The sequence below is a fragment of the Mustelus asterias genome, chromosome 5 (assembly GCF_964213995.1).
Source record: "Mustelus asterias chromosome 5, sMusAst1.hap1.1, whole genome shotgun sequence".
NCBI classification, from domain to species: Eukaryota; Metazoa; Chordata; class Chondrichthyes; order Carcharhiniformes; family Triakidae; genus Mustelus; species Mustelus asterias.
In genome coordinates, this window is record NC_135805.1 from 75,375,059 (window position 1) to 75,392,018 (window position 16,960).

The window sequence follows — 16,960 nt, forward strand, 5'->3', positions numbered from 1 at the left end:
ATAAAACTTGGACAATGACAGAAAATGCATAATAGCTGACTGTGTTAATGACACAAACATTTAAACAGGAGGCCGATTCAATTTTTAAAAGTCCAGTCAGGGTTATTAATTTGACTGGTTGTCAAATCACATTGAAAAGAAAAACACAAAATAATGAACATAAAAGGTACAGTCCATTCATTTTAAAGCACGATATGAAGAGTCGCACCTTAAAGTGCAAGGGAGGAGAGTAAAAACTGGGACATTGTCATAGAGACATAGGGCAGGGTTTTCTGGCTGCGCTTGCCCCAAGACCAGAAAATCCTGCCCGAGGTCAATGGACCGTTGCATCGTCCGTGTCCCGCCTGCTACAATTCTTGTGGCAGGTGGGATGGTAAAATTCCGCCCATTGAGTTTTACAGCACAGAAAGAAGCCCTTCGGCCCATCGTGTCTGCACTGGCCATCAAGCACATATTTATTCTAATCCCATTTTCCAGCACTTGGCCCAAGCCTTGCATCCTATGGCATTTCAAATGTTCATCTAAATACTTCTTAAATGTTGTGAGGGTTTCTGCTTCTACCATCCTTTCAGGCAGTGAGTTTGAGATTCTCACCACCCCCGGGTGAAAAAGATTTTCCTCACATCTCCTATAAACTTCCTGTCCCTTAACTTAAATCTGGTTGACCTCTCTTCTAAGAGGGATATGATTGTAATCAACTGCTCTTCAAAAATATCTCCAGACTGCTAGATTGTGATTAGTAAGTTAAATAAAATGTTTGGGTCCCTGCCAAAGTCAAGAAATATGAACTTGGGGCTGTGACATTAACCCATTACAATACAACTGTTAGATTGTCTTAAAGTAGTGTTTTTAATATTAATAATTTTACCTCCAGCTTTTTGCTGATGAAAATAAAAGTAATAGTAGTCATGATTTCCAAAAAACAATTACTTTATTTTGAGTAAATGCTTAGGGTACTAAAATTATTTCCCACAGTAGAGGTGTGATGATAATGTGCTATTGATATATTTTATGTTTAAGGGGAATGTTTTAAAATTCAGCTCTTATTCTACAGGTAGTCAGATTGTCTGGTAGGAATACAGTTCAGATGCTGGGAGAGCAGGATGTTTACTTAGGAGAGTGCTAATATATATTTGTTTATAGATGAAGATATCCCCTGGGGTTTTTGATTAGGTTGATTGACAGGATAATGTGATAATGAGGTTAATGGGAGGAGCTAGGTTTTCTTTCAGAGAAATAGCTTTCAGTTCTAGCTGGGGTTTCTTTTAAGACAGAGATCTGCAAGCTGCTCTGAAAATCAAAACCTCTCTGAAAGCTTCAAGGCTGTGTACACTCCAAGTATACTAATGGTCTCTAACTGTATTTAAAGTGGAATTTTAAATTCGTAAGAGAATGTTGCTTATTTGGAACCGAAACAGTGATAAGTTAGAAATTAAACTTGTTTCCTTTCATTTTTTAATTATTGTTCAACTGTTAATAGTTAAGCGGTGTCATTTGTTAGAGTTATACTTGCACTATGTTATTAGATAAAGTTTGTTTTACTATAAAGGATCCCTTATTTTTTTCAGCGGAATTACTCCTAGAGTGAAGCATAATATCCTCACATTTATGCCAAAATAAAAAAGAAATTGTTGGGCCTAGTCTGGCTTCATAATATACCATATGGTTCAGGTCCAAGGCACTAACATAAGCAAAACTGACTAAACTAATTGGGGACGGCTTTGGAAAAAATTCAAAATATTCCTTCTGATTCCTTAAATGATCAAGATTTACATTACAATAGTTGGATTGAATACAAGGAGAAAACTGGAGAATGAGAGGTAAAAAAATAAGAGGTTGAGGAGATTGCTTGAATTAGTCACCTTATCTTTTACATGGTGTGCGTTGAGTACTGAGTCTGTACAATCTTTCGAAAAGGAGCTAGAAACATTTCAAATACAGAAATTTGGGAAAAAAGTATTAGCTTACTAGTCTTGATCATTAATGTTGTTGCATTTTTGTTTGTTTCTAGGATGTAGGCAATACTTCCAAGGCTACATTTAATCACCAATTCATTTTTCCTTGAGTGGTGATGGTGGCCTTTATCTTAGTGGTGATGGTCTTCTCACAATAGTGCTACATATTTCCTGCACTTTGCTCAGTGAAATGGTAGGTTACGTCCAAGCAGAATGGCTTATGACTTAGAGAGGCACTTACAGGTGATGGCATTCCCATGATGTTGTTGTTCTTATCCTTTTCAGAGATAGAGTTTACAAGGTTGGAAAGTGTTGAAATAAGTCTAACAGGTTGCTACAGTGCACACTATACATTCTGCAGCCACATTGCACTGGTGAGTGTGACGACTAAATTCGTCAGGAGTGGCAGGAGTGCTAACCAAACTGAATACTTTGCCTGGATGCTGCCAGGCTTTTTGAATGATATTCCATCTGCACAAGTCCAGGCTTCAGCTTACTAAACTATTAAATCGAGAACAGTAAGGGCTATTCTTCTATTACCCATGCTATTTGTTTAACGCATTCATTTGATCATTTTTTCTTCATTCTTTTATGGGATGTGGACATTGTTGCAAAGGCAGCATTTGTTGCCCATCCCTAATAGCCTTTGAACTGAGTGGCTTGTTAGACCATTTCTGAGGGCAGATAAGAGTTAATCTCATTGCTGTAAGGATGACAAATTTCTGTCCCCAAAGTACTTTAATGAACCAGATAGGCTTTTACAACAATCGGTTTTAGTTGTCATTGTCACCATTACTGAGACTAGTTTTATATTCCAGATTTATTAATTGAACTTAAATTCCACTGATTTAAATTTGAATGGGTTAAACTTGAACCCTCATCCTCAGAACACCAGCTAAGGTGGACTTTCTCTTTAAACATTAGTATAGTCATTATTAATAGCCTTGCACTGATTGTCTCCATGTTAATATAAAACATATTCATTTGTAAATGTGTTTATGAATTCATTAATATGTTGGAATTGGCTTTTCAATGAAATGTGTGCAGCGAACATGACATGCAAATTACCTTTAGTTGATATGTCTAACTTCTCGGATGTACAAATTACAGGGATAAATACCACCACAAATTGATACCATTACCAGATCTAAAAATTAAAATATGAATTTACATTACTGTGCAATGATACTAATTGTTTCTTATTTCTTGCTTCATTGATCTTGCTTGTTTGAATACTGTGGTTCTCCAGGTTTTAACAGTTATTCTCTGCACAGTTGTTGGTGAATAAAACAGCACCCAGACCTCAAGAAGAGTCAGTGGTATAGTGATAATACTATACTATTACTATACTGGTAATCCAAAGGTCCAGGCTAATGCTGTGGGGACATGGATTCAAATTTAAACCATTCAAATTTAAATCAATGGAATTTAAAGTAAATTAATAAATCTGGAATATAAAGCTGGTCTCAGTAATGGTGACCATGATAACTATAATTCTTGTAAAAAGACATCTGGTTCACTAGAGTACTTTATGGAAGGAAATCTTTAACCCTTACCGGTCTGGACTATGTGTGACTCCAGACCAACAGCAGTGTGGTTAACTCTTAACTGCCTTCTGAAATACTCTAACAAGCCACTCAGTGCATGGGCAATCAGGGATGGACAACAAATGCTGCCTTTCAAACGATGTCCACATCCCAGGAAAGAATTTTTTTTTAAAACTAATGCTTTAAGGAAAGTTAAACAACTGGCATGGTGGGACAGCCCTAAGTCTAGGAGAGTTTAGGAGATCAGAAACGTGTTTCAAGCAACAACAATGAACAGAGAAGCAGCAAAGTTAGCTGATGGGAGAGGAACCCAATGGAAAATGGCTCGTGGATGACCATGGAAATTCATGCATGATGAATTACCTGTATTTACCTATCATAGGTACTGTTGATCTCCCTATAGTGGCTGACAATGGAGACCAATTTTGTATAAAGTTTTCCGGTTTACTTTTAGTGAGTATATCATTTTTAAAACTCTTCCATTTTTCTTCAGTGACTTAACACATTATTAATAGACTTTGGGTATCTATCTTATGCTATTGAATGAAATGCACCATTGGATTAGATTGAATAGAAATTGCTAATAGTATGTGAGCTAAAGTTCAACAGTGTACAAGGTTATTCTTTGAAAATCCATTTCCAATGAAAGGATATACCCTCTGCAAATGCAGTTAATCTAAGGTACCAATCCTGCTGTTTTTGATGGTTGCACACACATCTGCTTTGTATGTTACCAATACAGAACAGAAAGTGGATCCAGTCGAGAGGAAGACAGCCTCCCTGCAATTAATACTTTTTTGAGGAAAGATTCTCTCCCTTTTGTCAATTTTCTGATGCCATTCTGACCCAGACAAGTGATTATATAAAAAAAGCCTTCGCGGAGCAAGATGTTAGCATTCTTACTTTCCTGGAATAATCTATTTTAATCATTTTATAGTTTACTTTCCATATCAATGATCCAATAAACAATCAAATCAAACTGTAAAAGGGAAAGAGTTGACCTTTGACCTAAATATGTTTGCGAAATATTGGGTGGCGGATTTCTCCTGCTTTGAGATTAAGTGCCGTTGTGGGGATGGGATGGTGGAGTGCTGTGGCAGCTGGTGGGAAAACACACAAACTTCAGGCCCCAACATCATTAGTTATGCACCCGAGTGTATTCTGCTATATTCAGTGGTGGGGCAGGCCTGGATGGCGAATAGTCCGCTGTCATCTCTGGGTGGGACCCAATATCATTGACCTTTATTGAAGAAAGGTGGTGGCCTGCCTGCAAATTAACATAGATCTCCAGGAGGGCATTGAGACCGGAAGGTAGACCTCCCGAGAATGAAGATGGATCAGGAACATTTTGAGGATGAAGGATGCGTCTCCTCTAGGATACCTACTCTATAAGGTCCACTTGTAGATGTTCTCAGAGGGTTGCAGGCAGTTTCCACCCCAAATTTCAGAGGCAGCCCCAGGCATGGTTCAGATGAGTCCCAACATCTGCAATCCTAGTTGTTCCAAACATGTTTCACACTGGCATATTTTCCCACCAGCACTGCATGAGGATCATAGAATCATAGAATCCCTACAGTGCAGGAGGAAGCCATTCAGTCCATCAAATCTGCACCGACGACAATCCCACCCAGGCCCTATCCCCATAACCCCACATATTTACCCCGCCAATCCCTCTAACCTACATATTCCGGCACACTAAGGGGCAATTTAGCATGGCCACTCAACCTAACCTGCACATCGTTTGGATCGTGGGAGGAAACTGGAGCACCCAGAGAAAACCCACGCAGACATGGAGAGAAAGATGTGCGGGTTAGGTTGATTGACCATGCTAAATTGACCCTAGTGTCAGGGGGATTAACAGGGTAAATGTGTGGGGTTATGGGAATAGGGCCTGGGTGAGATTGTGGTCAGTACAGACTCGATGGACCAAATGGCCTCTTTCTGTACTGTAGAGATTCTATGATTCTTTTATGAATGTGCAAACTCCACAAAGACAGTGACCCAAGCCGGGAATCAAATGCAGGTCCCTGGAGCTGTGAGGCAGCAGTGCTAACCACTGTGCCACCATGCCGCCCCAAGGATATCGGGCCTTCATCCGCATCCCATTAAACGGGTTGCAAAAGAGATTTATGCTGACCCCTGGTGAGTTTTCCAACTCACCATGTCAAGCACCAACAGAAGATCATACTGTAAATTCACACCAGCATGAAACCAATTTCTGGGCCTCCTGCCATATTCTCCCCCCACTGCCCCGACCCCCCACGCTTGCCATCAAACACGCCAATGGGAGCTTGTGAGAATTCCATCCATTAAATTAGGTACTTAGTGTTCTCATCATCAAGAATGTTAATTGGCTTTTGTAAGCAAAGGTGGGCTTAAAAAAAAAAGCCAAGTACTACTTTGCTCCAAAATGTCAGCATTTTACTGCATTAAAATGAGGTATGCTCACCTCTTACTCATCAAAGAATGCTTCCTCTAAGGATGCATCAGAGCAGTGCAGAACTCCTTAATAGCTGGAATCACAAATGTAAACATTAAAGGAAGAAACATATTTCTCAAATAGTCAAATCCGAACACACAAAAGGCAAATCAGTCAAAGACAAAATTATGTTAATAATATGTAATCCAGGAGCACCACAGTTTGCTTAGACTGCAGAAATTAAGAAATCAAATATTAATTTCTCACAACCATATATTTAAACAAGCAAAACAAGTTGAAAGAGTCAGCAGTGGAAGGGATCCCACTTAAATTACTAACACCTGTTTAAACTTAAAAAAAATAATCAATGTGAATATTAACTTTTTGTGAGTAAACTATATTTAGTGTGGAATCTTATGTAAATAGAATGGAGGGCTGTGACAAGTGGCATTCCTCAGGGATCAGTTCTGGGATCTTTGCTGTTTGTAATATATATATTAAAAAATGATTTGGAGGAAAATGTAACTGGATTGATCAGTAAGTTTGCGAACGACACAAAGATTGGTGGATTTGCCGGCATCAATCAGGACCAACAGAGGATACAGCAGGATATAGATCAGTTGGAGACTTGGGTGGAGAGATGGCAGATGGAGTTTAATCCAGATAAATGTGAGGTAATGCATTTTGGAAGGTCTAATACAGATAGGAAATATACAGTAAATGGCAGAACTCTTAAGAGTATTGATAGGCAGAGGGATCTGGGTGTACAGGCACACAGGTCACTGAAAGTGGCAACGCAGGTGCAAAAGGTAGTCAAGAAGGCATACGGCATGCTTGCCTTCACCGGCCAGGATATGGCCCCCGGAAGGGTAGGGGGTTTCAGTTCAGTTGGGCATCAATAAGGGAATCAAGGGTTATGGGAAAGGGCAGAAAAGTGGAAGTGGGGAATGTCAGATCAGCCATGGTCCTATTGAATGGCGGGGCAGAACAGGCTTGAGGGGCTAAACGGACTATTCCTGTTCCTATTTCTAATGGTCGTATGATCTATTACAAAATTTAAGGGGGAATTACAGAGGTAGCTTTAGGAATGTGCAGTCTCATCAGAGAATACTGTCAATAGGAACTTATTTTGGGAAAAGGTAAGAAAAATGAATATTCAGTGCATTCTAAAATTAGACACCCTTGACTGTTCCATCATTACAAACTACCACCTCATCATCAATCACTCTTTCTGGCACTGAGCCAGGGTTTTGTTGTGGGTCCAAGAGAAGAGATGAAAATTTCCAGGACACTATTTTGAGCAACAGTCCTTTTAAGCTCAGTTAGTTAGGCTGCACAATGTCTGCTACAAATATCTGCATGCCCCTGTCAGGAATGTTGTGCGCCCATTTACAAATCTATCTGAAAATTACATCAGACAAGCCTTGGGGATCAATGAGGAAGCTGAGGCATGTCCAACATTTTCAGAACCACCTGTTCTTCAGACAGGAAACAAGTGACCCTGAGTTTCAAATCATCCCCCCATTTTGAATCTCTCCTACCAGCTTTTCATTCCAACCACAAAGCAGAAACTGCATTAATTAGCAATGACATCCTCTGCAACTGCAACCATGAAATGATTTCTTCCCAATCTCTCTGGAACCTGTGACATGGTTGATCAAAAATTATCCTCCCTCCATGCCTGAACTGCATTGTCTGGCTCACTGGAACTGCCCTAACTTGGTTACATTCCTACCTATCAATCGTGCCAGAGCATCTCCAGCAATTGCTTCTTATCTTGCCCCTGCACCATTATCTCTAGTGCACCCTAAAGATCTATCTTTTCCTTACACCTCTTCTTCATATGAGGCAGCACAGTGGTTAGCACTGCTGCCTCACAGCGCCAGGGACTTGAGTTTGATTCCCAGCTCGGGTCACTGTCTAGTTTGCACATTCTCCCTGTGTCTGCGTGGGTTTCCTCCCACAGTCTAAAGACGTGCAGGTTAGGTGCATTGGCCATGCTAAATTCTCCCTCAGTGTACACAGAAAGGCACCGGAATGTGGCAACTAGGGGATTTTCACAGTAACTTCATTAGAGTGTGAATGTGAGCCTACTTGTGACTAATAAATAAACTTTTATTTTATATGCATCCTGTCCCTTGCTAATAATGTTCAAGGCTCTGAAGCCAGCTTCAACATGTACAGCTCTACCTCACCATCACATCTCTCAACTTCTCTATTGTTTCTCTGCTTATAGAGTCACAGAGTCAGACAGCACAGAAACAGGCCTTTTGGGCAACTATGCCGACCATCAAATACCAATCTATACTAATCCCATTTCCCAGCACTTGGCCTATAGCCTACTATGCCTTGGCAGTTTCAGTTCTCCTTCAGATGCTTCTTAAATGTTGCGAGAGTACCTGCCTCCACCACCCTCTCAGGCAGCACATCCCATATTTCCACCGCCCTCTGGGTGAAAAAAACGTTTCCTCAGATCCTTTCTAAACCATTTACTCTTCACCTTAAACCGATATTCTCTGGTCCCAAACAGTATCTGACATCCAATTGTGGATGAGGCTCAATTTCTTCTGGTGAGCAATTGGGAAGACCAAAACCACCATCATTGGTCCTTATCACAACTTTGTATCCTTGTCACCAATTCCATCCCCTTCCCATTTTCTTTGCAACCTTGACATTTCGTTTGATCCTAATCTGAGCTTCAAACCCATAGCACCTTCATTAAGATCGCCTTCTTTCACCTCCACTGTATCACTCACTCAACTGTCTACTACTGAAATCCTCATCTATTCCTTTGTTCCCTTCCATCCTCCTTGAGGCCTCAGCTCATTTAATACTGTGCCACCTGTATCCTTTCTTATAACAAGTCCCACTCATCAAACATACAGGTCCCCACTGATCTGAATTGGTTCCAAGTCCCCAATCCCTCCAATTTATGTGAAGGTCCTAGAGAGGATGCAGAGAAGATTTACCAAAATGATTGCAGGAATGAGGGAATATAGCTACTAGGTTAGGTTGGAGAAGCTAGAATTGTTTTCCTTGTAGAAAAGAAAGTTAAGAGGAGCTCTGATAGAGGTGTACAAGATTAAGACAGATTTAGATAAGGCAGACAGAAAAAAAGTTGTTCTCATTGATGATAGTTTAGGATCAAGGTAATATATTTATACATTAAAAATAAAATAATTGTTATTTGTTGATGTGCTCCAGTTGGATCAAATACTGCACCACAAAAAGAAATTAAATAATGCAAAGTACAAGGAAATGTAGAGTGAACTTTGCCACAAATGCAGTGGACGGAATAGGTTCCTTTTGTGCAGAGATTATGTGATTTGTTAGTGTGACAGGATACTTCAGAAAATATGTGGCTTGGGAAACAGAGAATAATAGAGACAAAATGATACAGAGAAAAGGCCAAGTTGGACATAAAATGGAGTCTGTGAAATGTCGAAGGGGTGTGAGATGATGGTAAAGGTAAAGTGTAATTTAAAAAGTGACACTGATCAGAGCAATAAAAAAATGAGAGAGAGCAAATTGAAACAGAACAAGGATTGTGTTTCAATTGTTCAATGCACCGACAATGAAGGGAACCCGATAGTGCATGAAGAACTCAGGAATTTCAGCAGTGTGCTTGTCAGTGACTTTTAACCCCAGTCACTGCATTAGCAGCTCTATTGCAGCCTTCTGTCTCATGAGACAATGATTTATGTCACGATGATCAATTCTATGTTAAACAGCTCCACTCTGGCATGGCAGCCTCCGCCGCATTTGCTGCATAGGAAGCCAGTGGGCTGAGAAGGTGCACAATTCACAGGCCTCTGTTTTGCCTGGGCTCTCTTCTCGACCAGCTGAACTTTTCATTTCTGCTTGTCTCTTCCAATGTCCCTCCAAACAGTCAGTCTCCAGAGATTTAGGACCGTCAGCAACTGTCTCCCAGTGTCAATGTCTTCAATCTTCATATCTTGCTTGCAGGTATTCTTGTGACAGAGATAAGGAAGCCCAGGAGGTTGTGATGCAGTGGCCAATTCACTATGTAGGTCAGAGAATTATTGTTTTTTTTATTATTTCACATCGTTGGCTGTGCCAGCATTCATTGTCAATCCCTAATTGCCCTTGAGAAGGTGGTGCTGAACTCCTGCAGTCCCCATGTGATGTGAGTACACCCACAGTGCTCTTAGGAAGGGAGTTCCAGGATTTGCCCAAGGGATAGTAAATGAATGGTAATATAGTTCCAAATCAGGATGGTGCGTGGCTTGGAGGAAAACTTGAAGTTGGTGGTGTTCCCATCCATCTGCTGTCCTTGTCTTTCGAGGCTTCAGAAGATACTGCTGAAGGAGCCTTGTTGAATTGCTGCAGTCCATCTTGCAGATGGTTCAAACTGCTGCTGCGCATCGGTTGTGTGGGGAATTAATGTTTAATATGGTGGGCGGAGTACCAATCAAGTGGGCTGCTTTGTCCTGGATGGTTTCAAGCTTCTTGAGTATTGCAGGAGTGTACTTTTCCAGGCAAATGGGCAGTATTCCATCATCCCGAGTCTCGTAGATGTTGGAGACACTTTAGGGAGTCTGGAAGTGAGTTACTCAGTACAGAATTCCCATCCTCTCCACCTACTCTTGTAGTCACAGTATTTATAAAGCTGATCCCAGTTCAGTTGCTGATGGAAAGTAATGCCAGCATGTTGATTGTGGGGGAGTCAGTGATGGTAATGTAATTGAATGTCGAGGGGAGCTGGTTAGATTCTCCCTTATTGGAGATTATCATGGCCTGGCATTTGTGTAGTGCAAATCATAGAATGCCTAGAGTGCAAAAGAAGGCCATTTGGCCCATCGAGTCTGCATCAACCACAATCCCACCCAGGTTCTAGCCCCATAACCCCATTTACCCTGCTAGTCCCCTTGACACGATGGGGCAATTTAGCACGGCCAATCAATCTAACCCGCACATCTTTGGACTGTGGGAGGAAACCGGAGCACCCGAAGGAAACCCACACAGACACGGGGAGAACGTGCAGACTCCACACAGACAGTGACCCGAGCCTGGAATTGAACCCAGGTTCCTGACGTTGTGAGGCAGCAGTGCTAACCACTGTGTCACTATGTCGCCCTTATGTTGCTTGTCACTTTTCAGCTTATGCCAGCATGTTGTCCAGGTCTTGCTGCACATGGACGCAGACTGCTTCAATATCTGAGGAGTTGCAAATGATGCTGGATATTCTATTATCACCAGCAAACATCCCCACTTCTGACCTTATGGTGGAAAGAAGGTCATTGATGCTGCAGCTGAAGATTGTTGGGCCCAGGACACCACCCTGAAGAACTCCGGCAGTGGGACTGGGATAATTGACCTCCAACAATCACAATCATCTTCCATTGTGCTAAGTATGACTCCAACTAGTGGAGACTTTCCCCGAGCCCCATTGTCTCCAGATTTGTTTGGGCTCCTTGATCCCACAATTAGTCAAATGCTGCTTTGATGTCAAGGGCAGTCACTCTCAATTACAAAATGCTCTTTTGTCCATTTTTGGACCAAGGCCATAATGTGGTGAGAAGCTGAGTGGCCGAGGTGGAATCCAAACTGAGTGTTAGTGAGCAGGTTATTGCTGAGTAGGTGTCGGTTGATAGTACTATCGATGACTGTTTTAATGATTTTACTAATGATCGAGCGTAGACTGGGCAGTAATTGGCCAAGTTGGATTTGTTCTGCCTTTTTGTGTATAGGACATACCTGGGCAATTTTCCACATTGCCGTGTAGATGCCAGTGGAAGAGCTTGGCTAAGAGCCTGTTTAATTCTGCAGCACAAGTCTTCAGTACTATTCTGCAATACTGTCAGGGCCATAACTTTTACAGTATCCAGCACCTTCAGCCCTTTCTTGATATCACATGGAGTGAATTGATTTGGCTGAAGAACACTACGAAAAGCCAAAAACAGAATGCAACAAAAGTAATCGCTAGAGATCCCTGGCCAAGAAGAAAATCTAAACATCTGGATACCAAAGAATAACAAAAGGATCTCAGCAGCTTTGAGAGGTAGTTTAACAAAAGATGTGGGAATTGTACATACAATCAAGGAACCAGGCGGCATAACCTTTGTGAAAGAGGATGAAATCAAAGAGAAGTGGGGTCAATATTTTAACTGGCTTATGAATGAAGAAAACTTAAGAAGGAAGACAGAAGAAGTAGTCATAAATGAAGAAATGATAGTATCAATCCAGTAGCAATCAGAACAGCGCGGAAAAATGAAAAATGACAAAGCAGTGGGACCAGTTCAGGTACATTAGAGTGTCTCAAATCCGAATGTCCAAAATTTGGAGTTGTCTGAAAATTGGAATGGACCATGCATCAAAGTTAATTGAGTAAAGTACAAAAAAAAACTTACCTGAGCAATTTGGCTAGGCACTGTATTGGCATGGTCTGGCCACAGACTAGTTATCCCCTTTGCTGCTTCAGTGCCAATCTATTCCCACACTCCAAGTGACCCTTGACCTCACCCAATCCAGCTTGCTCCGAACTGTCAATGGCCTGAACTGCTGAGCTAAAATCCAACAAGGTCTAAAAGCTTCGGTCTCAAGGTTGCTGGTTTTGAGATACTAATAAAAGTACGCGAATGAAAATTCAGCAATGGATTTGCTCTGGTTAGAGTAATTGGAAGAAGCGCAATGGAGTCTCTGAAACTGAAAGGGAGAAGTACAAGACAGTTGTGAGAATGGCCTTGTTATATAGTGCAGAAACTTTGGTAACATCAGGGCAAGAGGAACAATGAGTGAACATGAATGAGATGCAGATGTTGAAACGGATGTGTGGAGATACAAGAAAGGGCAAGATCAGGAGCAATATATAAGGGAATCAGTGAAGATTGTGGAAGAATTAAAGAAAGTAGCCAAGAAGAAATAAGATGGTAATCTGTTGCAGAGAGAGGATGTGGTCAGGCAAGTGATGGAGACAAGACTGCCAGGAAGAAGAAAAGGAAGGCGTAAGGTAAAAGGATACAGGGGTGAGAGACTTAAACACAGCAAGATTGGAAGAAGATTGAGTGACTGACTGGTGGAGATGTTGAAAGGTGATCAACCTTTGTGGCCACCACAAGTAAAGCGGGAGAGGCTGAAATAAGAAAACAGTTTTCCCATTTGTGATGGGAGGTAAGACAAGAGTTAAAGATGAACAAAGGATGTCTTGACAGAAATGGTTTGTAGATTGTAGGACTGCTTTGCATTGTGAGATACAATCCAAGTTGGTTCAGAATTTAGCTGCCAAATGAATTTTCTGCTTCCCTCTAACTAAGTCCAGCTAGAATTAGGCAATCCTAGTTATCACTGGCAGCCATGTGCATGAGTGCTAGTTCCCATCATGTTCCTCTTCCTGCTGCACCTCACTTTGCTCCTCTTCCTCCCACTCAAAAAACAGTGCACTCTGTACCTTCTTCCTCCAAGAACTCCCGTCCTCTCTGTTGCGCTATGTTGTGAAAGGCACAACACACCACAATCATTCTTGATATCCAGCCTGACGAATCTAGATTTATTCAGACACCTCAAACCACATCTTCAGCATCCCAAATATTTGGTAATGACAGCTCTCATGGTCATCTGGCTTTGACTGTTACTTTCTTTGGCTACATTGTCTCAATTCCAAATATGTATCATCAACCACATCTTCAATAGATACCCCTTGTCCCTAAGGAGCCAGCTACTAACTTTGCTTTTTGATGTTAAGAGTTTAGGGAGGCTTGACCGGTGCAGGACAAAAGCATCATGGTAGTTCCTGGGAAGCTTGCACAAGGATGTGATGACATCGCTGTGGTTGCACACAAATTGCCAGAAATTGCACACAATTGCACCAGATAGGAGTAGTACAGAAATAAAGAGTAAAGAACTGTAGCTGCACGATTGTATGCACGTGTGTCCCTAACACAATGATACATGTCTAGTATTTGCTTTTTTTTCTTAAGATTATGCAGATTAATGCATGCAATTGATGATTCCCTGGATCTATGGAAACCCAATCAGAGCCACAAAGCTAAATGTCTACTCATTTTGACTACACTCATCAGTTAATGATGCACATAATTCTTTGCCTTGGCAAACATGGATTCAGTCACCTGTGAGGTGAATTTGTGGGCAGAAGATTACCATGTTAAAGGTAGAAGTCAATGGGTGCTGTCAACTTCCCAACACACCATCAATGTCAGCATTTTAAAACACCCACCCACTCTCAAAACCATACATAGTTTCAGTTTAAAATTCCCATTTACAGTGACCAAAGAGAAAAAAAGAGACAAATACACACGAACATCAACAGATAAAGAAATCTGCAGAAAAAATAGAGATACAGGTAGATACTGCAGGAACACAAAAACAAAGAAAGGTAGCGAAAATGCAAAAGAATCTTTCATGTGAAAGGAAGCAGTGGGGAGTCAGTGAAATGTGCAGATGAATGAGAGAGAAATGGCATCTCGAGGCAGCCTATGTTATTCACTCATATTTTTTCTCATGTTAATCGTGTGAGGCAAAATATAATTTGAAAATCTCTATTCAATGGCGATTATTTTTAATGAAATATTTCCTAGGAAAATGGATCTATCAAACAATTTGGTTCTCATCCAAGTACCAATGGAGAACTCAGGCACCATATTGACCAGTTTAAAGGAGCCCTTCCATAATCCCGGGGTATTTAACAGTGTACTCTACACCAATCACCCCTTGTTCACACACCAAATGTTTTTTTTAAATTGCTGACATTGTTCCTTTGGTATAGTTAAAAGAAAAATAAATCTACTTTGTCCTTATAATCACACTTGTTTCAGTTGTGTTTGCTCCTAAACCCATCAATAACGTTCTAGCAAAATCTGACTGTTACCAAATTAAGATCTTGGGGGTAATAGTAACTAGGTAATAAGGAGTTTTATACCTCACCCTTTATTTTCTATTCATAGGGTGTAATATAATCAGCTGATTTCATTTTGCCCGTTTTTTGCTCTGCCAAAGTTAATTTTAATTCCCCCCATTTTTCTTAAATGTACCGACCTATTGGACAAGAATTTGATTTGTACCAGACAACTTTGGAATAGCAAATGCTTAAAGTCAGCTACTCAACAGATGTCTTTCTTGACAGATTGACATAGCCTGCTTCACACTTTCTTTCTGACATATATATCCATGTTTACCCACAAGTTACTTGGCTACAACCACTTGAATTTGTTCTATTGCTATTGGCACTGTTGAGTTGCTTCCCATGGTCATCTGCTTGGCACCACAGATCACCAGTTAAGTGCAGATGAGACCTGTGACTAAATGTGGTACTGGCCTCACACCAGCAAATACCAGTGTGTGGGAATATCATTCCAGTGACTTAACATTCATTTTGGGCACAAGGCCAATTTCTACCCTTCAGGGATTTTTTTTTACAACAAAGAAATACGTTCATAAATTACAATTATCAATATTCCTGAGTGACGATTTTACTCAGTTGTTTAACCATTTTAATAAGGCCTAACCCCATTTAAAGAAATAGAGAAATGTTGGATGAATATATTACGTTCTCCCACTGACATGACCAAAGATGATTTCTGAGTTTGTGATCTGTTGTCTTCAATTTATGACCCTGGAATAGGGAAGTGGTGGTCATCATTACTGTACTTGCCTCTTTTATCTTGTCCAGTTCATTTTGTAAAGCTTGTTTGGTAATTTCAGCTTCTATTAGCTGCTGACGCAAGGTTTCATTTTCTTCCTCTGTTTTGGTGCGTTTTTCTTCTACGTTTTCCAATTCGTGGTGCAGCCGGACAGACACGTCTTTGGCAACCTGTAAGTAATGACAACAGTAAATGGCATCCTCATCACAGAAAATGAAATAACAAAGTCACAACTGTTTTAAAATGGATACTAATAATCGCAGAAAATAAAACTAAAGTCATAACTATTTTAAAATGGATGTTAATTACTTAAAAGTTCGTTATCTCAAAAGGTGCAGATTTGTTTTCTGTTTTAATCCTTGCTAAATTCAGGAAACTCACGACGTGTCAAGAGATTGAAAAGGAAAGTTGACCTTGAGGTCTTGCTCCAGGCTCCTCAGCAGTTCGTTATCCATCTCGCCAGTTTGGGCGAACCTCATCCTTTTCCTCTCCGTCTTCCGCAGGCGGTACTGGAGGATCCGGCAGTTCTTGTTGGCCCGCTCCAGCTCCCGCCGGAGGTCCTGCAGCTGGCAGGCGTCCTCCTCGTAGAAACTGTCCCGCATTTCATCCATTTCGTTCCTCATTTCCTCTATCTCGGCCTGAAACAAAGCAAAGATATCTTTATGTGTGTATATATATGTGTTTCGATAGAAGAGCAAAATCAAAATAAAAAAACAAAACTCTCCCAAATCTGCGGCAGGCGTTTCCCAGGACAATGGCCATATTGTAAATTGTCAACAGCATCTCCTGTGCGAGCATTGCAGCTTGCAGGCCCACACAGGGTGAAGCCTCTTCCTCTCAGAAGCGGGGTTGTTTTGGTATTTATGTTGCATTCTGTCCGTGTTTATCCCGGAGCAGAGATTACTCCCCCCTCCCCCAGTCTCTGGCAGTCTGCCACAGGGCCAATCCCTTACCTTGAGGCCCAGGTTTTCCGAGCGCAGTTTCTCCACCTCCTCTTGCAGGCTCTTTTCTTGCTCAGTCATTATTGTCTCCATGTTGGATCCGCCCGCCGCTCTCTCGTTCTGGTTGTCGGGCTCCGCTGTGTTTTTGGTGTGCATGACAGCCGCAGCACCGGGCGGCGACCCCAACCCCGCGCTCTGAGTGTGGAGGCCAAGCCCGGGGCCCCTCCCCGCTCCTCCCGGCTGCCCGCTGCCCTCCGCCTCCCCACCACCACCACCTCCTCCTCCTCCGGGCGGCTGCTGCTCGCCTGCTTTGCCCCGCGCTGCCTTTACCGCACCGTCCGCTTTCTCAAGGGGGTCCCCGGCCGCACGGCCACTCTTCGCGAGGGGCGAATCCGAGTTCTTCCTCGGGGCGAAGCGGCAGCTTTCCGCCTCCACCCTGCCGGGCTCCTCGGGCGCGGCGATCTCCCTTTCAGCACCAGCG

At 41.8% G+C, this 16,960-nt stretch overlaps 1 protein-coding gene across 1 annotated transcript in view; it reads right to left on the reverse strand.

The window, feature by feature from the left end:
- Positions 1-16,700, reverse strand: part of mtcl3 (MTCL family member 3) — a 65,238-nt gene extending 48,538 nt beyond the window's left edge. Inside the window, exons 1-3 of the mRNA XM_078213555.1 lie at positions 16,492-16,700; positions 15,952-16,176; positions 15,550-15,708 (exon numbers count right to left, since the gene is read on the reverse strand). Of these exons, the coding sequence (XP_078069681.1) occupies positions 15,550-15,708; positions 15,952-16,176; positions 16,492-16,635 (528 nt within the window). The 5' untranslated portion in view covers positions 16,636-16,700. The remainder of the gene's footprint in view (positions 1-15,549; positions 15,709-15,951; positions 16,177-16,491) is intronic.
- Between the last annotated feature and the right edge of the window lie 260 nt (positions 16,701-16,960).